Raw genomic sequence first — 22,631 nt, 5'->3', positions numbered from 1 at the left:
ATCGCGGGGTACCAATACGTGATGCATACATAATTTTAATAACGATAACTACTAGATTAAGTAATACGTAAATCACGTTAATCGCTATATCTCGCAGATACTAAAAAATATATTCAAAACATTACATCTCGATTACAGAAATAGATGTAATAAATTAAAAGATATTAAATCCAGTTCTCGTCTCAACTTCTCTTCTTGTTGGATATTGTCGAACCATCGCGACACGTGAATATATTGTGCCTTCTGCTGATAGTTGACGTCTTTCTGTAACAAAACAACGACAGGGAAATATGAGACGTGAATGAGAATGCCCTATTGGGGTTATTAGTGGTAGTGCTATTACCATTATAGAATGTAGAACGTAATACAACGCAATGTCCGCGACAGTCTTCTTTGTACCAGTTATATATGGTACATCTTTTAATACCGCATTCAATTCCTAATAATCAAAAGACATTGTGTTATCGATGTTATGTTTTCCATTTTTCTATAGGGAATATACTTACATTTAATATTCTTTTAGCATTGACAGGAACGGCCGCATGATTGACACAGATTACAATATACTCTAACCACTGATGTATCACGGCTTGTGTTTCTTTCTCCGTGTCAACACAGCCAAGTATATCGGAGCATTTTGAACTCCTTACAAGCGCTTGCACAATAGTGCTGAAGCCTTGAGTGGGCGGCAACGTCTTTTCATATTCTGGACTGAATACTACCTGAAACAATCATTTGCGATATATGGCGATGTTACGTTAATCACACGTGTCTATTATGTTCCATTGTCGTCGAATGTTGCGTCGGTAACATTTAGCGAGGGCCGAGGGAATATTAATATTCTCTCGTCGTTCAACATTTACAGTTAACTTATATTTTACACATGCACACGGAACAAATCCCGTCACGCGTCATCTCTTGACGCGCGACGTCAACGTACGAGCTTACGTTTTTATCAGAAACTTCCAGCTTTCCTGGAGAAACATCGAGATATCGCGCTATTCTTTCTACACATTCGATATTACACAAACCCATAATGGAGAGAATGTAAACAATATTCAGGAACTGGAAACGTGATATCGTGTCAAGCGTCAAGCGTGGATCTGTGGACGACACGCCTGGACACGCCAACCGTGCACCAACGCCTAACGCCCTCTTCTTTTAACAAGCATCACGACTGTGTGTTATATTTATCACTTTTTCAATTTTTGATAGATCTCAGCGTGCAGAATCAGAGGATCGAGACTATCGAGAGTCAAACCGTTCTCTACTCTCATGCGTGTCACTATTTAAAAATAAATCTTGCGTGCGAAATATCGTACCGAGAATTTTTACGTATTCCATTCGTGACGTAGGATAAGGCGTTTCGTCAGAACTTGTAAAGTTTGTTTAATAAAACGCACGGTTCTACAAAACGTGTTGCGTGTACCTGATACAAATACAGTCCATTATTTAATGGAAACGCTAACAATGGTTACGCGTCATCTTTACCGCTATCGCTTTTATGTGCCACATAATGCTATTAATGCTGTTAATGATCAAGGACGATAGAGACGTTATTGTTATTATATTAGAAAGGATATATAAAAAGAACAACTATATATGGCTGTATAACGTGTATATGGCTTTATACAGTATGCACGGCACGCCTAAATTATTTATTATACGAAATATGCTGCCAGTTGTGCCATTTTGTCCTTTGGCGGTTTAGGTTTGCCTCGGTTACGACTCTTGGCATGACCTCGACCACGCGTGACGACTGGTTTCGAAGCTACCGCACGATGCTTTTCCACTAACGCCGCGAAAGCTGGAGTACAAAACACACAGCCGGACATTTCGGTCGCTTCGTTGGGGAGTTTACTTTTATCCTGAAATCAAACGAGATGTGAATGAACGCGACCACGGCGCACCGTGTCTCTGCTTACCTGTTTGTATTCGACGGTCACTAATTGTGCGCCACACGCACACGTATCTGTATCGACTGTCACTTTATGCGCGTTCTCAAATAGATGGATAATAACGTCGCAACGATTACATCCCAATTTCCACTTGGGTGCGGCCGAAGGATCCAGTACAAGTATACCTAGATCGCATTCCAAACAGCTGGATAAGCCATTTGAATTCATGCCGTGCGGGCATGTCGGATGCGTGCATGACGTGCAACCACTCATTCCTTTTTTCATATCCCTAAATTTGAGAAAGAATATTTAGAGTTCTTTCTCTCTTCGATAGACATATATTATAATCCACGTACCATATTCGTGACATACCTGAACGGTGGATTATTATAACAATATGGACAAAATGTATAACTTTTTCCTCGTGTACCAGTCGACCACGAAAGTAATTCAAAGTCGTCCAATGGACACTTTAATTCTTTGTATATTCGTATGTTTCCATTTTGTGGTAAATTATAAGTTTCATTACAATGCGCGCAATGCATTCTAGATGGCTTTGTTTGTATGTATTTCATATATCGACGACATTTGCCACATCTGTAACACATATACATATACATGATGAGAAATCGAAAAAAGAGCGAGTAAATATGTAGAGCGTTCATTATATAAAAGTTATATATGCATATGCATAATAAAATATAAAAAATTGGCAAAAGATCAACACAACCAGTATGCACCGCCAGTATGAGACTATTCGACTATTCGTATACCTAGAGTGTGCTTTGCCCGATGCCGATAGCGGCGAAAACGAAACTTCGAACAACTGATCCATAGCTTCTATACTTTGTACAAAATAATGGAATTTTTGTTTGAAAATTTCTACGGTATGTTGTAATACTGCATGAAAATCAGCTCGACCTAATGCTATTAGGTTTAATTGTTCTTCCACTGCAGATCTCATTGTGGGTAAAACTAATTCAGGATCTATCTAATAAAAAAAGGGGATACATATTTAGTATTTTATAAAAGACATTGTATATTATTATATGTTGACCAATCAAAACCAAAGATACCTTCTGGTATCCATGGACCAAAACGATACCAAGAGAAGTAGGTATTAATTTTCTGCCCGCTGCGACAGTAACGTAATTTCTAATGCAGATATTATTTATGTGCACAGGGATCGAAGCGTCTGTCCCAATGCCGTGTTTTTCCATAAGAGATATTAATTCTGCCTCTGTTAAATAATCCGGTGGCTGTGTGTAACATTCGACTAATTTTGCCTGTAATAAGGAAACAAGACATTTTGTACGTCGCGGTCGTTGGCCAAAGAAATCGAGATAGTAAATAAATACAACGTAATATCTTTTACCTCCTGTATATTTACTTTCTCGTCGGATGTAAATTTCGGCAGGGTATCACTACCGCCAAGTGCTTGCCAAGTAAGAATACTTGTGTAGCCAGGACTTAACAGGCTGTGACCAGTAGCTGTAAATATTTCCATGCCTATCTCGAACTTTACCGTAGTACTCAAGTACTTACAATCCCGCGCCAGCTACGATTCAAAATAGAAAGGGAAAATATATAATACAAGTAAAGATTTGCTTTAAAGTTTTACAAATATCTCAATATTAAACATACCGTAGCGATAAAATGTCGCGTTATATAATCGTACAATCTCCACGAATCACCATCGAGTTCATTTCTGGTTGCATGTTTCATGGGTGTTATAGGCGGATGATCACCTGCATCATGGCCTTTCTTTGGCCTATTGATTCCAGCCGCTATTATTTTGCGAACTTCCTCGCCCCATTCTGGGCTCGTCTGCTGTTGCTTCAGCGTTGAACTTGAATAAAGTAAAATGATTGAACCATAAATATCAAGTGCCGCATGACGCGAGCATCATACATGTGTAACTGTTTATCTGAAATAATCTTACAGCAGATCAACATTTTCAGAATACGATGTTGTCTCCGTTCGAGGATAACTTATGTATCCTTGAGTATAGAGTCTTTCCGCAATTTGCATAGCATGTTGTGGACCCATTCCCAATCCAGAACTTGCAACTCGCATCAATTCTACTGTATTTAATGCTATAGGTCGCGATTTGGATTTTTCTGTGCTTTGCACACTCACTACGCTATACAAAAATTTACTTTAAATGCTGTAATCTTTTCAACGTGATAAGATTCTTAAATATGCAAAACACAACTCACGTTGCTTGATCGTGTTCTTTAACGTGGCTTAAAAACATGGTTGCGACTTCTTTGTCAAAAGAACGCACACGCGTCCAACTTAATACAATATCTTGACCATCGGAAGACTTGACGGTTACCTAAAAATAATAATAAAAAAAAAAAAAAACATCGTTATAGACAATCACAAATAAAAAAGAAGAATGGAGAATCTCAAATCAAAATGTTATATAATATATAAGCATTTCGAGATAAAACACACGTATATAGATACATACTTGCAGTACCCAATATGGATCTGGCTTAAAGGTTTGAATTTCGTCGTGTCTCTGTACACAGAAACCTAACGTTGGCGTTTGGCACGGACCATAAGAAATGAGAGATACATCTAAATCTCCATATTTACCCTGAAAGTATAATAACTTATTCATATCGTGATATTTAAATTTCATAACGCGAATACAATGCAAAGACAGTAGTGCCATACTTGAAAAAATTTAGTTTGATATCTGGTAAATGCACAGCCTATTCGTAAATCTAACTCCTGACGTGCATCAACGCTTTTGGCTTCATTTTCATTGGGCTTTATCAGATTAGCCAAAGCAGATTTTATATCTTTCTCCGTAATGGCAGAGAATCGTGCTCGCCATATATCCTATCGGAAAGAGAAAGCTGTTTAATAAAAACATATTTAAATCATACGCAGCACGCCATCATAGAAAAACAAAAAGAATCAATAGCTTCAATATCTACAAGTATGTTAGTGTACAAGCAACTCACATTTATGTGTAATTTTCTGTGCATTCCTTGCTGCACTGCATTTATAACTTCAAAGCAAATATTTTCACCTTCCTTGTCGCAATCCAGCCATAATACTAAATAATCACACGACGCTCCTTCTTTGGCCAAAAAGTATGGTATTTTCAGTTTCGGTACCGCTTCCTTTTTCTCAGTTGAACATGAGAACAATTCAGCCTGAGATATAGATAAACAAAAAATTCAATTATTCTATACATAATAAAAAACAAAAAATGCAATATAATTTAATTTTACCGGATCTACTTTGTCCCAGTTGTTGTATTTTCCAATAAAGTCCAACGTCATAACGTGTCCACATACAGAGGTCATTTTAAAATTTACGGTCTCGGATCTAAATTGACCTACCCATTCGTGAACGGAACAAGAGCCGTTCAGTCCTAGAGACATTCGAACAAAAAATTTATTATTATAGAGGAGGGAGCACGTCACTTGACGTCAAGTTAGCAACGCACCTTTTCTGGTACTACATCGTCCATTACTCAATATATTGGCCAGGGATGCTGCCAAAGAAGGTTTTTCAGCCACCATCAATGCGGTTTTCATTTTGACGCGATATTTTCTTCATATGGCACTACAACGTACAATAGACTTCTTCTTCTGTCATGTGGGTTATGTGGCACCGTGGCACCGTGGCACCGTGGCACCGACACCGATGGGCTCGACACGGCCAGGATTAACACATTACACGTGACGAATAACTTGTTTTAGCCTCGCTGGAAAATTTAACGCGACATAAACGAAGACAGAAGACATGTTCTTGTCAGACTCGACTGACTCGACATTCTCTTGACACCACTTGACACTCGGCACTCTCGGCAGTCGGCAGGTCGGCAGTGTCGGCACTATAGGTGTCTATAGTCTATAGTTTGTAAAGTCTGTTCTGTTATGCTGGGTCTACAATGCGAGTCGTGGGAACGCGACCAATCACAGAAACGAAGCCATGCGATAGCCAATCGACTTGTGCAACTTTTCTGTAAGAACAACATTTGCGCATACGTTTCTCTTGCGAATGAATTCAAGACGTGAGCCCGATATCGCGGGCTACTTTCCATTTCACGCATCATTTATCCTTGTTACACTCGATGAACAACAATAGGGCTAGGGTAACATTCCATGGTACGTATTTTCCGCGTAACCAATCAGAAGAGAGAGCGTTTCGCATTTTCTGTTACGCATATTCGAGTTCGACTGTTGCGCTTACCTAGCAGCCCCGAACAGAACCCTTCAAGTCGTGTAAAAACACAGTCGCTACCCATGACGAATTCACGTTTGTGATTGGTTACAAGTTGGTTACGTGGTTATCCGTTACGCCGTTACGTGGGAAAATACCATACGTCTCACGGCACGACCCTGACGGATATGGATTTCTTTATGCGTGACCACCGTGACTGAACGACTGAAGTGGACTGAAGTTTAAGCTTACGGACGCGGACGGAACACGGAAGTTCTTAATTGTCAGTTCTTGTGCGGAGCGGCCTACGATTGTTGATGCCTACAGAAGTGCACAGCCGCATACAGTCTACGAAATTGTTTTTATCTAATGCAGATGGTACTCATCCCATTGTACAACGTATACACGTATACTACGTAGCCGTTCTTGATTACGGAAAATATATATTATATGTAGTGAGTGTTTATTGTGCTATCGTTTAATGAGTTTGAAATTTAAATGAATGAGATTATAAAAAGGGACGTAACGTTATTTGAATGACGTATATATAGGCAGACCGACGGAGATAGGTACCGGGGGACGACGTGTATGTACATTTACAAATCGTTTTACGACGGAAGAGTTTGATAAAAAGCTTTGGTCAAGAAGATTTAAACAAGTTCAGTGTCACGTGTCGGCGGTGACCGAAAGCGAGATTTACTTCTTTCGAAAGGCCTATTAATCCTGCGAAAATATGTATGAAAGTTTTAAATATATTAATTAACTAACATAACTAACATTTAAATATATTAATTGACTAACATGCATATTCAATCTACTTGACAAATAATAAGATATGTTATTAGTTCATTCTACTTGCGACTACGTTCTCTTTTTCTTTCTTCTTCTTCTTCTGGTTCTCTTTGCATTTATGCCTGATTTCACTAATGTCGATTAAATCTTAACCTGGATTTGTCTTTGCTTGCAATAATGTTCTATCAATGATATTTTGTTTACTCAATTATTTTTCTCTCTATATTGTATATACATCTAACATAATAATCTTTCAGATACGTCAACATTACATTATTAGTCTTTTTGAGGATAACAATAAAGATACAACAATATGTTTCTTTAAATATGGATCATGAGTACAGCCAGTATAAAATCGTCGATATAGCCACGTTTAACCGAGATGTGACAAATGTGATGTTAAAAGAACATATTATATACAAAGTAGATATGGCAAATGCAACTGTTAACAACGCCGATGTCCTAGAAAAAGTGGATGATACGTACCTTGTTGAATTATATAGAGAAAGAAGATTTTTGTATGATAAGAGTCATCCAGACTTTAAAGACAATGAATTAAAAAGTAATGCCTGGAAGGAGATTTCATCAATCATGAGAGATAAGAACCTTGGTGAATATCTGAATATAAATCATTTTTGCAACATTACACGTGGAGGGGTAAAAGCCATAGTAGTGGTGTAAGGCAAATTTTTTAAAATATGCACGTGCTTAAATGCACGTTATATATTGTATAGATTGTATTTATGTACACGAGTCAATATTTTAAAAAATTTGACTTACACCACTATGGCTTTTACCCCTCCACGTAAATAGAGAAAATGCTATTTTTATAATAGTATCGTACCAATATAATAGTATCACTTTTTTTAAATCTCTATCACGTGTATTTATATAAAATGGTGATTTGATTAATATATGATTTTCCAGGAACGTTTTATACGGCTGAATATTGTAAAAGGAGGTTGACAAATTTGAGAGAGCAATATGTGAGGTTAAAAAAAGAACAAACGTTGAAAAGCGGAAGTATAGCTTGTAGCAAAAAGAAATCTGCACTTTTATCTGAATTGTCCTTTCTAGATGGGTACATTCAAAGAAGACGGTTACTATCTTTTGTATATGCGCGTGCGTGTGCGTGCGTGCAAAATCTTTTATATAGAAATATCTAAATCAATACACACTATTTCTCTACGTGATTTAATTTTCTTTAATTTTTTATAGAACTCTGACAAGCATGAAAAAAAATAATGGAAGAATACCTGCTTTTTCATTTGATAAGAATGCAACTAAATGTCCAGAAACAAATGTCACAGAAAGTATAAATTTGAATAAAAGAACTTATAAAAAAATTTTACCACGTCCAAATAATATCGGAGACGACTTGACTAAAAATCTGTACGATCAAACGCCATCCAAAATATTAAAACAAAGTGCTACCTCAAAAAAAAATAATGAGCAGCAGCAGCAGCAGTTTGATGTTGGTTCTGCATCTGTAGAACACGCTTTTGCAAAATTTATTGCTCTTTCTTTGCAAAGGATGGAAGAGCCGGAACGCAGTATAAGGCGAAACAAAATATTTCACGACCTCACAGCACCACTGGAGCACGTACAGTAATAAGATCTTTCGTTTCTCTTTTCAGATATTCTTTTTTAATTAACGTCCATTGTTTTTGTTGTACGCTGTTACACGTTGGTTTCACCTATAAGTTGTAGTTTCTCACGTGATTATTCTATGTTCAATTTTAACCGAAGCCATACTTAAAATTTGCATTGGAGATATAAATGTTTATGTGACAAATGTAAAATGCTATTACATGTAATGTAGTGTGAAAACAGTTTTGTTATAAAAATGTTCCAAATGTTGCGTTGCGTACTCTAAACGTAATATAAGATGTAAGATATCTAGTATAATTTTTTTATACAAAAGTATACGCTTTAAGTTTATCTTTAATAAAACTTTGAGATAAAGTATATGTTTTTTTATTTTTTTTTCAATAAAACCTTGTATATTTTAACATAATACACATGTAATAATCATTATTATAATAATAAGCACGAATCTCTATATATAGATCTGGACCTTGCAATAAAAAATCACCTGCACGCAGTATGGTATCCGGTATAGCTGTAACAAAAAATACACATCCGATTAGAGTTACACACGCTGCCCTAGCATGGAATAGTGTCAAAACAGGAAAAAGTGAGATTAAAGAATTTACGATTCACAATACGAGCAATAACAAGATTGAAATTCAAATAGACATATGTGACGACAATAAGAGTTTTAAGGTACTGTATATCATATACCTATACTGTGTGTGCGCGCGCGCGCGCTCACACACACACACACACACACACACACGTATATGTAGTGTTATCTAGAAAAAGAGTTTATGGACGTTATATCAATAAATATCTACATTATAGTTTATTGGAGATAAACAAACTATCAACACAAGCATGGTATTGACAATGCGACATCAAGAAATTAAGACACTTGCAGTCGCGTTCAATCCGCATTGCGTAGGCCCAGTAGTTGGAAAAATTACCATCAAACATTATACGAAAGAAAGTAGTGATCCTCAATCTCAACAGTACACAAAAGTGCGTGTATTTAATGCTACTGCTAAATATTTTTAAATTTATTTTTTAACAAGAAGAAGGAATATTTACACGTTAAATTGACAGATACCTCTGTATGGATACGGTGGCTGCAGCAAAGTAAAAATCGCGGGTACATTTAAAGATTTGAATGGAAATATGTGGTTGTCACTTGGCACGTTGTATTCTGAAACTACTTTGAGCGCAAATATTAGATTGGATAATGTTGGTGACTTACGTTCATTCGCCAAGATCACAGTTATACCAAAAGGTTTATATAAATTTATGTAACGTACGCCCTCGATTCTCTCTCTTTACGCCGTACATATTTACACGAATAATGTGTACTTATACAGAGATAAACCAGATAAACGCATTTATTTTAGTTACTTTTTCAACAAACTCCAGTTGGCATATAAATCCGAAGGAAGTGATACTTAATGCTAAAGAATCTCAGCAAATAGCAATACAGTTTCATCCGAAGAAAGAAGACTTTGCGTTCGTGCAACATTCGGAAGTCTCGCACATCGCAACGATAAACATCACCTATGGTGATGAACCGACCCGCTGGCGAATACGCAGGTAAAAGATACACTAAATATTGAAACAGATATTTATTGGCGTTACGTTTCGTCGCTGGCAAACGTATATTTTTTTCTCAGTGTGTGTGACAAAATAAAGCCAGATGAACTGACTAAAAATGAAAATGAGGACGTCATTTCTATTGTGTTTCCCATATGTAAAAGTTTTCCTGGGGAGCAACTAGTTCCTGGCATAGCGTCACTTGGCGATTCTATTGTAAGTGTATACACGTATTTAGTCTCTAGTCTCATTATTGTTTACGTAATAATGACAACGTATATTTAAATAGCAAAATCTAAGCGATCTGTGCAGCGGCGTTCATCAATCTGAGATAATGCTCACAGTGGAAGCATGCACGGATGATACTTTACCTGTTCACGATACTGCTGACGCGGAGATATCTGTAACAAGCGACACTATTCGTGTAGACGAAGCGGGTGGAGTCTGATTTCTCAGTAAGAGACTTTTTATTCATTTGTATGTGTATTTCTTCTAATATGTATATGTATATATTTCTTTCTTATTTTTTTTAGGCTTTTAGGGAACGTTCGACTTATAATTAGAGATTTTTTGTCAAAAAAATATTTTGCAGAGCTACGATAGAAGACGAACGCCAACATCCTGACGTACAAGATCAATTTTCTGTACGTCCGTCTACCATTCGTACTCCCTCCGGTACATAATGAAGCAACCCGCAACCGTGACCGTTAGCTTTTTCAAAGCAGCCGAGCCGTTCTGGACCAGTCTGTCAACGTCAGATTATTTCAGTGTTGTTCCCGTAAAAGAAATGTTGCCCAGCGAAAAGAGTTTGAGCTTTCCTTTAAAGATACACGGTTCACAGAGATTAAAACGTAATATGGATGATACTATACTTGAGATTTACACAAAGAATACGAAACACGATGTGTTGATTAAAGTTGTGAGGCAAGAGTACGCTTGATCAGAATATTTATTTATGTATCTTACGTAGTTACTGTACGTGAAGAGGAAAACAATATTTTATTAATATAAAACCACGTTGGATAGAGCGTCCTACTTTTACATATGAAAAAAAAAAGAGATATAAAAATACGCGCTCTCCACCCTGTGAGTATTATTTAAAAGCTAAAACTCTTACGTCTGTACACATACACACGTACGGCTGAAAGATACAAGGAAAGTGCAGCGAATAAAGAGCATGTATTTTTATTTCGCTTTTTTTCTCTGCATAGACGCAAGTTTTGTTTAAAAGCAGATAACGTTGAATCTGATTCTGTGCAGGCAGGGAAGTGGCAAGCCTCCACACTCCACACCACACCCACATCCACCGTCAGAGAACTTGTTAGAGCTGTCGCAGTTTAGAAACAATTCCCATCGACGTCATCACGTTATCTAACACGTGATTTTTGTAAAAAAAAAAAAAAAAAAAAAAAAAAACTAACGCACGTCTGTTGAGAGTTGAGAGAAGATGAACGTTGGGCACAAATGCAAAAAATAGACACGCGTCAAAACAATTACACGTTCACATTTCGTCGTTTTCTAGGTTAGACGTCTAGGAACACGACAAACGGAACGGTTGGCGTTACGTGTATTTAGTTACTAATAGAAGGATTTTACGTTAATGTTGTTTACGTAAGAAAAATAGCTCAAGAAGACAGGACTTGTGTATATGCGTAGACGATAACCGTAAACAACGTAAACAAATCAACATAAACATATCTGCTTCGATGCTGCACTGCTGAGCTGAACTAGTGCACACTGGTGCACGCAGTAAGTTGGAGTGAAAACGTTTTACGTCGCTGGGTCGTAGTAGTAGTCTGACTTACCGACCTAACCGATCTGCGTTACCCGCTTGATCGATAATAATAAATACGCGCGCGCGTTCATCGAAAGATTATTAAAAATTAAAAATATATATTTATAATAGGTATTCTCACAGATAGCGTCGATGTAAGCATAGCGTAACACAGATAAACGTATATGAGGAGACGGCAAAAACGTAAGGACGGAGTCATTTATTAAACGTAAAAACTTGAAAGTTAATCTCCTTTATTCTTTTTTTTATTAATATCAAACGTATGCGTTTCCGCGAGAGTTGCTTACGTAAATATAACTTTTGGTGGTTTTGAAAGGTGTTGGTTTGATGATTCTAAAAAGAACTGCTCGATATTGAACGCAATGCAGTATACGTAGGTACTCTTCCCGTTTAAACTGTTACTTTACGTACTACACGTTTTTTATCTAAGAAACAGCTGCACCGTTTCCAAAAAAATGTTGACTTTTGTGCCTCTATGTGTAAGACTTTCTCATATTATTATTTACACATGTAATATACGTCAGTATGGTTGCGGTGAAGAAGTAAAAAGAATAACGTGAGATGCTTGAACAATCCTGAGTCCTGAAGATCTGTGCCTGAGGATGGAGAGAATGGAGACTGGCCGAAAAGGAATATCGACCGCAAGAATACGATGGGAAAAATATGAAGATGAGGCGTATGTTACATATATGTGTACCGCGGTTCCATTTTCAGCGCGAAGCTATAGCTTATCGCGAACTTATCCGGTCAGGTAGCTATATTCGATCGAGTATATATGTATGTACAACCGAATAGCTCTCCACCGGAGCTTTTTTTTTTTTCTGCGGCAATAGTCGCATATCGCGCAAGGCAAGATCAGAGTCGAGAAAGTCGAGTGATTCAGATTCAGGGTGGGTGTACTGGGTGTTGGGGGACGGGAATGACGGGAGACGGGATGGTGAGATTGGCGAGATGAGTAGGGGGGATGCACGATGCACGATATACGAATACGAAATCCGTGTCAATCCGTGTAGGCAGGTAGTGAGGTAGGCACCGCGCGGCGCGCGTAATATATCGGATCAGTTCAGTATTTGAGTACTCAGTTGGTGAATGTACCGCGGAGCGAACGGCGGGGTCTGTCTCTCTTTCTTTCTCGCTCTTTTCGGAGCTGGAGATAGCACGTTTCCAACTACATATACGTAGGCAGTGGTCAGCGGTCAGTGTCGTCTTGTTGACTGATCTCTCTTTTCCCGAGGCGCGGCAGCGATCGCGGTGATAAGAGGGATAAAGGACGGTGACGGTGGCGGCTGCAGTGATAGACTGATAGTGGTGGTGGTGGGCGCTCGCGCTCGCGCTCGCGCTCGCGCCCGCGCCGGTGGCCGGTGGGGTGGCAGTGGTGGCGGCGACGGCGACGGCTCCTTATGGGGGTGCTCGCGACGCTCGCGTTGATGTTGATGGTCGCGCGCGTGCACGCGTGCCCGGACGTGGACCGCGGACGTGCGGATGTCCAAGTCGAAGGACGGCGGCGCGGGAGAGGATGGTGAGGTCGGTGAGGTCGAGGTGACTTGTCCTGTGGCTGTGTCCCGTGTCGGCTGTATCCTGGGCGCGGCGCGCGGCGGAAAAAAGAGAGCTGCGAAAGTGAATATAAGGCGCGGACCGTGCGGCGGCAGTTACGGACACGCACACTGCACAGGGGACAGGGTCGGCCGGTATCGGTATGTGCACGCGGTCTCGTCGGAGCGGGATACCGGTCATCTTGGCGATCATCCTTTTCTGGCGAGTCTGCTGCTGTCGGAGCGGTGGACCGGGCGGCCCAGGCCCGTGTAACGTTGTCGCCGATGGACGGGAGCTGCTGTGCCGTGGCACCGCGCTGCTCTCCGTTCAGCTTATCGACGATGTTGACTTGTTGAAAGCCCGTGTTCCTGTTAACGTTACGAGGATGTGAGTACAGAGTACATTATGTACCTTACGACTCGTCACTCGTCACTCGCGCGCGCTTTGCGCTGTGCGCTGTGCGCCGTGCGCTCACAACACGCTCGACCCCTGTGGGAGCTGGGAGCGTGGAGGCGTCACGGCTGACGCTGACGTGGAGTTGGAGTTGGAGTTGGACAGCGTAGCGGAGAGGATCGACGCTCTCGTAGCTGCTCGTAGCGCACGGCGCCGCGGCGTTGAGGCGCTTACGTTGAGATGGGCTGATGAGCTCTCGCGTCTCCGTCTCTGATTTTTTACATCTCGACGTCTCTATGATTTCGCGCCGTGCACATTTTTTTTGTTAGAAAATAAACTGATAACAGTAATAACAATAACCACGGCATTCGAATCTCGCGGTATTTTACTTTCGAAAAGAAAAATATAAGCACACACGTCGTTCGTTGTTGGACTGCGCATATATATATTGGAGAAAAAAATAAGAGACCCTTCACGTAAATGTGTTAGCGATTATAGCGTTGCGTAACGTCGTCTTTGCACGTGCAGCATAGAAGGTAAACGTAACGGGCGCGATCGTCATCGCGCGCCCTACATACGCGTCTAGGCCTTGCAGAGTTGCGGAATGCAGTAGGGGCCCGCGGCCCCCGGCCCATGGCCCGTCGTGTCTACGCAGCTGAACAAAACGTGTTCTGGCTCCTGGCAGTCCTGGCTTTTAATTATTATCGTCCGCGTGCATTTCGCGGTAAACGAGATAAACGAGACGTTTATGGACGAGCGATGCTTCGCGCGCTTCGAACATGCAACGAACTATAAATCTTCGACGCGTGTTTCTTTCAGTTCAGATTTCTTCTCCAACCTTGCCAACCGCACGAACCGCGCGTGGTCTGTCCAGTCTGTCCTATGCGAAAGTACGCTCTTCGATCGGGCGATAGAAAAGATAAAAGGAGTAACGCCATACTTTTTTTAATACGTACCCCACACGATGCGCGCGACCTACATACCGCCGAACGGAACGGACAGACGCGTGTCGATATTCTATGGCGCGTGATCGTGCGTTAACGCGAAGATCAAGGGAACGAGCAAAACTTGTTTTATTATAGTCGTTCTCGATATCTTGCTCGTTCGTCGAACGCGAGTTCCTCGTGGCTCGCACGTACCGCGTTATCGTCTACGTGTCTAATGTCTAATGTCTAATGAGCTCTAATCTACCGGTGTGTCCGGTTCTGTTAAGTAAAAAGTAGCACTTTACTTTCGCCTTTATCGAAACTTGTATACCTATATAAAGCGTTCTGCGACGCGATCCGCACGACGTCGTCGCTTGCCTCCTCGAGAAGTAACACGCCGGCTTCGAGTGGTTGTCTCCGGCCCCTTTCTGACTGAAGATAAAAACGAAAAAGGAAAAAGGAAAAAAGATATTAGATGTAATACCTTGACTGTGTGTTCGTGCGAAGCGCCGCGGCGCTTCTCTCGCACGCAGTCTCGGGGTGCGTGTAACGGACGTTATTAATAAATTTTTTCGTGCTGGTCTCTCTCTCGTTAATGCAGTAGCATCCCGACTGTAATGTAATGTCATGTCCTAGACCGTGACATCTATTGCGAAAATACGTCCATTCCCGAACTTGTTAAAAGTTAAAAGCAACCGAGCGTTATAAGCACTATTCTCGACCGTGTGCTCGTCGTCGCATATATCGGTACGAAAGCTCAAGTATCGAACAAGTTTTGGAAAGTACGGCTTCGCCGTCAGTATTCAGTATACGGCTTTTATCCATAACGCGATGACGGAGATTTTTTTTAAATACGTCTGTATGATATACTATACGTATATTGCAGATATATGATATTCCCGAATACCTCAAGAGTACAAAGACTGCGGTAACGTCAAGCTGTCCTTGAATCTTGAGTATGAAATATCGAAAGTTTTCAAAGGTCCGCCTGTAACGGACGCATGATCCCGAAAGCGTACGTAGAACCCACGGTTCGTGCCGAAGCGCGCCGAGAAAGTTCCCGTGGAACTTGGAACTTGGAAAAAAGCGTGCGTCAAAATATCGTAAGGCGTAAGGCACCGCTGCTTTTTCTATTTTAAGACGAATGGACGAGAGGAAAAATACTGCGTACTGTACGCTCTCACTGACACACGGTGTGCCGCGCGAGCGACTGACGCGTATTCGTTCCACGTTTCTATCGAAACTCGAGTTAACGTAAATGTTCGTCACGGTTTAAAAATGAGCGTGTTAAGAGTATTAAACGCGTAAAGTGTTAAAATTTTGCGAAAAATACCGAGTAAGAGATTACAACACTGAGAAAAAAAAATCGTTGATTCAAAGAAATATTATTTGATTCAACTAAATGCAGCGGTCACGGGCTGTCAAGCTAACATTTGTTAATTCAAAAAATATTATATTTAAATAGATTCAGAATTTCTTGATATTACTCACGTATATTTGATTTAAATATATTAATATTTGCATTAAACAAATCACTACAACTAAACAAGTTTAGTCAAATTAACAACATTTTTTTCTCAGTGAAGTAATGGAAAAGAAAAAGAACGTTCTTCATTATATACGTATGTATATAATATATGTTTATGCCATGCATACACACCAAGTCAGTCAAGTTCATGGATATAGTGCGGTTGCAGCGTGCGAGTAAATATGTCGGGCAAATGACGCTCAACACGGACACATTAGATTTCATTAGATTTTCGTGTTCCCGATATTCTCGTCATCTATTTTTTATTCTTTTTATTTTATGTTTATGTAATAACAAGTTAACACGAAGTAAGTTGTCGACAATATAATCTTATTATGTACCCTATATAAGGCACACATTTTCTTTCTTTTAACTACGCGCTCAACGTCAATGTGACGAAACATTTTGCGTTGTGCTAAACAACTTTTCTCTCTTTATTTTGTTATATATAGAATGCCGCGCTCTGTCTCTTCGCTGCCCCTTTCGGTAAGCGGATAAGTAGACATCGATCCATCCTGAGCAAAGGAGGTCGAAGGACTCATAAAAATGGGCCAAACGCCACGCAACCCTCGGTCTGATGTGATCTTCTCGCGTCACACTCACGCGACACAAGAATAAAAGTGTCGCGTCGCCAGTTTTCTCAGTATTGTCCTGTTCCTAGTTTTATCAGGCTACTTGTGCCTGTAAAAGCCATTCTTAACCGACGTTTCATCCTGATTTCGACAAGTTGCAAGCTGGTGAACGTGTCGCGAGCCCCCCTTATATAACGTTTACGTATTCTCTCTAATGTGGCTTTAACTAGTTTTACTTTAACCGAGAAGATGGACGTACTATCCTAGATCCTTTTTCTTGCAGACCTGTTGTATCTCGCTCTAGCGCGAACACACGTCCGTACGTTACGAGTGCAACGATCTCTCGCAATCATTTCTCGACGAAAGACGTATTTTTAGAAGACATCGCGCTCGCAGAGACCCTTTGCCCGCTAACATTTTCGCCTTCCGCAAATCTTGTTACATATGTATGTTTGAACAAAAAGTTACAACCACGGTCGAAATGTGCAGTGAGAAATACTTTGTGTGCTCATATTGTATCTTTCGTAACCGGGTGTCTAGCGGTCATGGAAACCTGGAAGCGTTCCATGACCGCTATACATTTCTTTAGATAAAAAAGGACAGAAACGGTCATTTTTTAAGACGTTAACGAACGTCCAGAAAAGTCACAAACGTCCATGACTTCCATGACATTTTTTGTCCTTTTTTATCTAGACACCCTGTTATAATAATATCTTATATCGTACTTACTATGCATAAATATATTTCCACGTTGTGGTACGTTTATAGAATACGTTCATGACTGTTTCAGCGATTTGACTAACAACAATATAACGGACATTCCACCACGTGCTTTCCATCGATTTCCCAATCTCGAAATTTTGTAAGTATGCATACACGCGTAATGATCGTGAGATGACGATAACGAGAGAAATCAGAAAATATCACGTGGAATCTGAAGTAGTTTTTTGCGTTACACATATATATCTTTATTTTTAGATTTCTGCGACGTAATCATCTACGTGCCATTCATGATGACGCGTTTATAAACTTAGCGAATCTTCGTATATTGTACGTATATGAAACGTATTATAACAAGTCCGTATATCCGTATCCGTAACACGATATCTTTCATTTCTCCTTCATCTTCAGGGAACTCGATGAAAATTATTTAACCGAGATACCGGCTGCTGCTATAAATCTACCTAGTCTCGAAGAATTGTAAGTACCTATTAACGTGGTGCCTGTTCGTCTATAAAATATATATATACCCATCACGTTTCTCGTTGAAATATCTCTCGCGTTATCCGAGTGCGACGCACTTTCATGAGTTTTTCATGTATCTCTCTAGATCTATATCGAATAACAAAATAGAACGACTCACGAAAGATGCGTTACGCCACGCTAGTACGTTGCTGTCGCTCGATTTACGCGGAAATCCTATCAAGGAGATACACGACGAAACCTTCCAGACGCTTGGCAAACTTCGTAAGTTGTAAGTAATTTATTTTCACGTATATCGCAGTCTATCCGCGCACCGATCGCACGCCGGAGATTAGCTTACAGGATAAAAAATTTATTCGATAAATAAACAAAGTATAGCGCTACATTTTTCTATTGATTATAGAATATTGTCAAACGTGAAGGACGTGCGGCTTTTTCCCAATCTAAATGGAGTAGCATCTTTGGAAGTATTGAGATTAGATCGTTCCCAGTTGAAGGAGGTTCCTCCTAATCTTTGCCGGCTGTGTCCGAAACTTAAAAGTCTGTAAGTTTAATCGAAATTATTTAATAGGAAAAATCTTTTCGTAACAGTTATTATTGTAATAATTATTACTCCTTTTGACAATACATTTTTCTATCTGTTTTTCAGCGACATGAAATCCAATTCTCTGACAGAGATACCAAATTTACGGAACTGTACGGAACTTCGCGTTTTGTAAGTATGTAATAACGTAATACGTAAATACATTATGCAATATATTATATATGTATATGAAGCATTGAATATCGAAGACAGTGTATGCAAATCTTATGTTTTTTTTAGGGATTTAGCTAGTAATATGATTTCTACGTTACCTGACGATACCTTTAAAGGTTTGAATATGCTGCACGATCTTCTCTTGTCCAACAATAACTTGCAGAGCATTTCCAGTGACGCGTTTACCGGATTACCTAGACTCCAAGTTTTGTGAGTGCAAAGCTTAAGCTCAAGTTACTCTGATTTTACGTATTTCTAATACGTTCTATTATTCACGTTAATCACATTTTAGAGACTTGGAGAATAATTATATCGAATATATACATCCCGATGCATTCAGAGAAACGAAACGGTTGCAAGACTTGTAAGTGCATTTGCATACGTTGCGTTGTCTAAGTAAAGTCTCATACTTTTTACAAATTTGAATTTCGATTTGAACGTACGTAAGATACAGATATTTATTTATAGAAATTTAGGAAATAATGTTTTCCCTACACTGCCGATAAGAGGTCTTGCAGGATTATTGCATCTTAAGACGTTTAATAATCCTGCATTGCGAGAATTCCCATCTCCTGAAAGATTTCCACGAGTACAAACAATGTTGCTGTCATACGCTTATCACTGCTGCGCGTTTCTCTCGCTCGAAGTAGAGGAATCTGCCACAAAATCGCCGGTGCAGGAATCGATTTTGTTTCCCACTGACGATTTTGATACTAGTTTGTGGAATTCGACATTTAGCGATATCTGGCCACACGTGGGTAAGTAACTGTCTTCTCTATGCTCTCTCCTTTTTCATACATTAACTTTTTATTCATTTTATATTTACGTATATATTTTAAGTGCTTATCATGTTTTATTTAAGTAATACTTACGTGCTGTAAAGCATTTACCGCGAGTTTAGTTGTTGAAAGTCTGCATAGTCTTACGAGATTATTGCGTATATAGGCATGTAAAGAGCAAATATTTTCATCACTCGTCTATCATATAGCATCATATTTTATCCGTGATCTTTACTCTTTACGGCACCGACGTAATAACGTTATTTTTCTTCTTTACAGATAATTTGACCGACAAATTCGGATCGCAGATAAATGAACTTTTGGCTAACTTTGGTTCAGACTTTACCTATCCCGGAAACCTGGCTTCCTACGTAGAAGATTATTTCGAGAATCTAAACGGTCGGACGACATCGACAGGTCGAACTGCACCCTCTCGAATTCAATGCTTGCCGCAACCTGGTATGTTAGAGAGTCGACGATGACTCGAAATGCATAGAATGCTCGACGACGATGTTAAACATTTCGATTTAAAATAAATAAACATTTATGAAATGTGAACGTTTCAGGTCCTTTCCTACCGTGCCAAGATTTATTCGACTGGTGGACTTTACGATGCGGCGTATGGATAGTCTTCCTCCTTGCCATGCTCGGGAATGGCATTGTAGTGTTTGTCTTAATATTCTCGAGAAGCAAGATGGATGTGCCACGATTTTTAGTCTGCAATTTAGCCGCTGCCGATTTTTTCATGGGTATTTATCTAGGTACGTTTCTCTCATATTTCATATTAACGTTCGTCGTGCATCTACACCGTGGCTGTACTAACTTGTGAAAGATTCTACCTCTTCTTTTATTCGACTTCTTTTATTCGAGATCTTTATTCGACGAACGATGTATATTTTAGGTTTATTGGCTGTTGTTGATGCATCGACATTAGGAGAATTTCGACGGTACGCAATACCGTGGCAAATGTCGGCCGGATGTCAATTAGCTGGCTTTCTGGGAGTCCTCAGCTCTGAACTGAGCGTGTACACCCTTGCTGTGATCACTTTGGAGAGGAATTACGCGATAACGCACGCGATGCATCTGAACAAGCGGCTTTCGCTGAAGCACGCAGGCTATATTATGACGATAGGATGGTGCTTCGCTTTGTCTATGGCGAGTCTGCCGCTCGTGGGAGTTTCGGACTATAGAAAATTCGCTATTTGCTTACCGTTCGAAACTAATGGCAACGCGGCACTCGCGTACGTAGTATTTCTCATGCTCATTAACGGAGTAGCTTTTCTGATATTAATGGGATGCTACTTGAAGATGTACTGCGCGATACGAGGCTCCCAGGCGTGGAATTCCAACGATTCTCGCATAGCGAAGAGAATGGCATTACTCGTCTTCACCGATTTTCTCTGCTGGTCACCGATAGCCTTCTTCTCTCTCACGGCGACCTTCGGACTGCAGTTGGTGTCTCTGGAGCAAGCGAAAGTTTTCGCGGTATTCGTGCTACCGCTCAACTCTTGTTGCAATCCTTTTCTATATGCGATCCTTACGAAACAATTCAAGAAGGATTGCGTGTTGATATGCAAAGCGATCGAGGAGTCACGTGTAACTCGAGGTATCGGTAGGTGCCGACATAGTTCGAATTTTAGCAATCGGCAGACACCCGCCAATACCAACAGTCTCGTCGATCGATCGTCGCGAGAGAACCAGGGACTTCAAACACCCTGCGCTTGTAACTCATCGAGACTCCTGGAAACTGGAAGCCGTTGCTCATCTTACCGTTGGTGGAGCGCCGGAATGTTCTGGCCGTGTACGCGCGACTCCCGACCACGGCACGCGCGTAACGATCAGTACGCCTACCAGATCGCCCAGATTCAACAGAAACAGCATAAACGGGCGTCGTCGGTATCGTCCAGCGAAAATTTCTCCTCGTCCAGATCCGATTCTTGGCGACAAACGCACCACTGCGGCATTCCGCTCAGACTGCTAGATCCGAAACGGAGGACTTCCTCTTGGCTGATCACTAGGAAACCATCGCAGGATTCGACGTTAAGCTCCTCGCGTAACGACTCTTCTGGTTCCGCGACCACTGCCAGCACCAGTACCTGGCGCATCTCGAGATCCAGTGCCTCTTTAGAACGTAGCGCGCGTACGACGCCGAGACCGATCAGACCGAAGCCGCGACTAACTCGTCAACTCGCCATCCAGGAACCGGAACCTCCAGGATCTCCGGGAAGACTGGCCGTTAGGCTACTCGCCACGATACCTTCCGCGGCTGAGACCAGCGATCAACAAGACGACGAGAATATATCGAATACAAGTTAAATATTTCTATCTCTAACTATACATATTTTTATGTATTATACATATGTAATATGCGTCGCACGTTTTAAGTGTATTCTCGTCGAGCGACGTCTTCGAGCAAATTCAGTATTAACAATCTTCGCTGGTATACCTGCGTAGGATATGTAGCTGTACGTATATTTATATTTTTGGCGTTTTGTACATGTTAAAACGTGTTGCTTAAGTGAAGTAGAAACGTACAAAAACGTGCCAGACGTTACGTAACGAGTATATATTAATTGTCACGATACGGTTTCAAATATCTATCATTCTTTATTCAATGTTGCTATATTTGTACGTTGTGTATTTTAAACGAAAATTTTAACCAAGATCTTAATGAGATATGTCAATATCTTTATACCAACGAATATAAATATTATTAAGAAGTAATGGGCGACGTTATTTAATAAATGCATTCGTTCTTGTCAAACGTTCTTTGCCAAAACGTACGCGGATTTGTCAAATCGCGACACTGATCCATTTCGGTTACGTGCATAAACGTCTAACGAAGTAGTCCGTCCGTTCGTATATGTATATGAATATGTTATATATTTGTACTTTTATGTTATAAGACTGATTATGAGTTTTTAAACTCTGTACCATTTACACCGATCGTGGGTCAAAGAATTTTAGCTACTAGTCCCAATAGCCAGTAGTCATTCGATAGCTGTGTATGTACATCGAACTTTGTATGCATGCATACATATATGTATGTGTGTATGTAACGATATTATGACTTAATACTTATATGAT

General features: G+C 40.2%; 4 protein-coding genes across 7 annotated transcripts; 2 read left to right on the top strand and 2 right to left on the bottom strand.

Annotated features, from left to right (window-relative positions):
• Positions 1-89: 89 nt before the first annotated feature.
• On the bottom strand, positions 90-1,496 carry LOC112453303 (eukaryotic translation elongation factor 1 epsilon-1). Its single transcript, XM_025013955.1, has 4 exons — positions 949-1,496; positions 507-722; positions 344-439; positions 90-264 (listed from the first exon to the last, which is right to left on the bottom strand). The coding sequence occupies exons 1-4, from the start codon at positions 1,033-1,035 to the stop codon at positions 133-135; spliced, it is 531 nt and encodes a 176-aa protein (XP_024869723.1). The 5' UTR covers positions 1,036-1,496; the 3' UTR covers positions 90-132.
• A 105-nt stretch (positions 1,497-1,601) lies between these two features.
• On the bottom strand, positions 1,602-5,458 carry LOC112453299 (DNA topoisomerase 3-beta-1). Of its 2 annotated transcripts, XM_025013948.1 has the most exons (14): positions 5,368-5,458; positions 5,150-5,292; positions 4,877-5,071; positions 4,584-4,751; positions 4,375-4,503; positions 4,118-4,236; positions 3,841-4,041; positions 3,543-3,747; positions 3,274-3,456; positions 2,975-3,184; positions 2,672-2,889; positions 2,271-2,495; positions 1,926-2,187; positions 1,602-1,868 (listed from the first exon to the last, which is right to left on the bottom strand). In XM_025013948.1, the coding sequence occupies exons 1-14, from the start codon at positions 5,456-5,458 to the stop codon at positions 1,662-1,664; spliced, it is 2,556 nt and encodes an 851-aa protein (XP_024869716.1). In that variant the 3' UTR covers positions 1,602-1,661. The 2 variants fall into 2 exon arrangements, with proteins under 2 accessions (XP_024869716.1, XP_024869717.1); XM_025013949.1 differs by lacking the exon at positions 1,602-1,868 and having other exon boundaries at positions 1,932-2,187; positions 2,255-2,495.
• A 387-nt stretch (positions 5,459-5,845) lies between these two features.
• Positions 5,846-12,075, top strand: LOC112453302. Of its 3 annotated transcripts, none has more exons than XM_025013954.1 (12): positions 5,846-6,541; positions 6,638-6,821; positions 7,136-7,488; positions 7,806-7,977; positions 8,097-8,477; positions 8,948-9,164; positions 9,303-9,479; positions 9,564-9,747; positions 9,863-10,058; positions 10,139-10,274; positions 10,348-10,513; positions 10,592-12,075. In XM_025013954.1, the coding sequence occupies exons 3-11, from the start codon at positions 7,206-7,208 to the stop codon at positions 10,504-10,506; spliced, it is 1,905 nt and encodes a 634-aa protein (XP_024869722.1). In that variant the 5' UTR covers positions 5,846-6,541; positions 6,638-6,821; positions 7,136-7,205; the 3' UTR covers positions 10,507-10,513; positions 10,592-12,075. The 3 variants fall into 3 exon arrangements, with proteins under 3 accessions (XP_024869722.1, XP_024869721.1, XP_024869719.1); XM_025013953.1 differs by having other exon boundaries at positions 5,849-6,541; positions 8,097-8,486; positions 10,651-12,075; XM_025013951.1 differs by having other exon boundaries at positions 5,850-6,541; positions 8,097-8,486.
• Positions 12,076-13,233: 1,158 nt separating this feature from the next.
• On the top strand, positions 13,234-22,628 carry LOC112453298 (lutropin-choriogonadotropic hormone receptor). The gene is made up of 13 exons (XM_025013947.1): positions 13,234-13,773; positions 17,596-17,667; positions 17,784-17,855; positions 17,937-18,005; positions 18,136-18,279; positions 18,412-18,552; positions 18,658-18,723; positions 18,832-18,975; positions 19,058-19,129; positions 19,234-19,523; positions 19,824-20,003; positions 20,111-20,305; positions 20,446-22,628. Exons 1-13 carry the CDS (start codon positions 13,550-13,552, stop codon positions 21,858-21,860), a joined length of 3,084 nt encoding a protein of 1,027 aa, XP_024869715.1. The 5' UTR covers positions 13,234-13,549; the 3' UTR covers positions 21,861-22,628.
• The last annotated feature ends 3 nt before the right edge of the window (positions 22,629-22,631 follow it).

The sequence above is a fragment of the Temnothorax curvispinosus genome, unplaced genomic scaffold, assembly GCF_003070985.1.
Source record: "Temnothorax curvispinosus isolate PA1 unplaced genomic scaffold, ASM307098v1 QBEX01004246.1, whole genome shotgun sequence".
NCBI classification, from domain to species: Eukaryota; Metazoa; Arthropoda; class Insecta; order Hymenoptera; family Formicidae; genus Temnothorax; species Temnothorax curvispinosus.
Note: the sequence above shows the minus strand (reverse complement) of the source record. Positions and strands in the feature narration are given on the sequence as shown.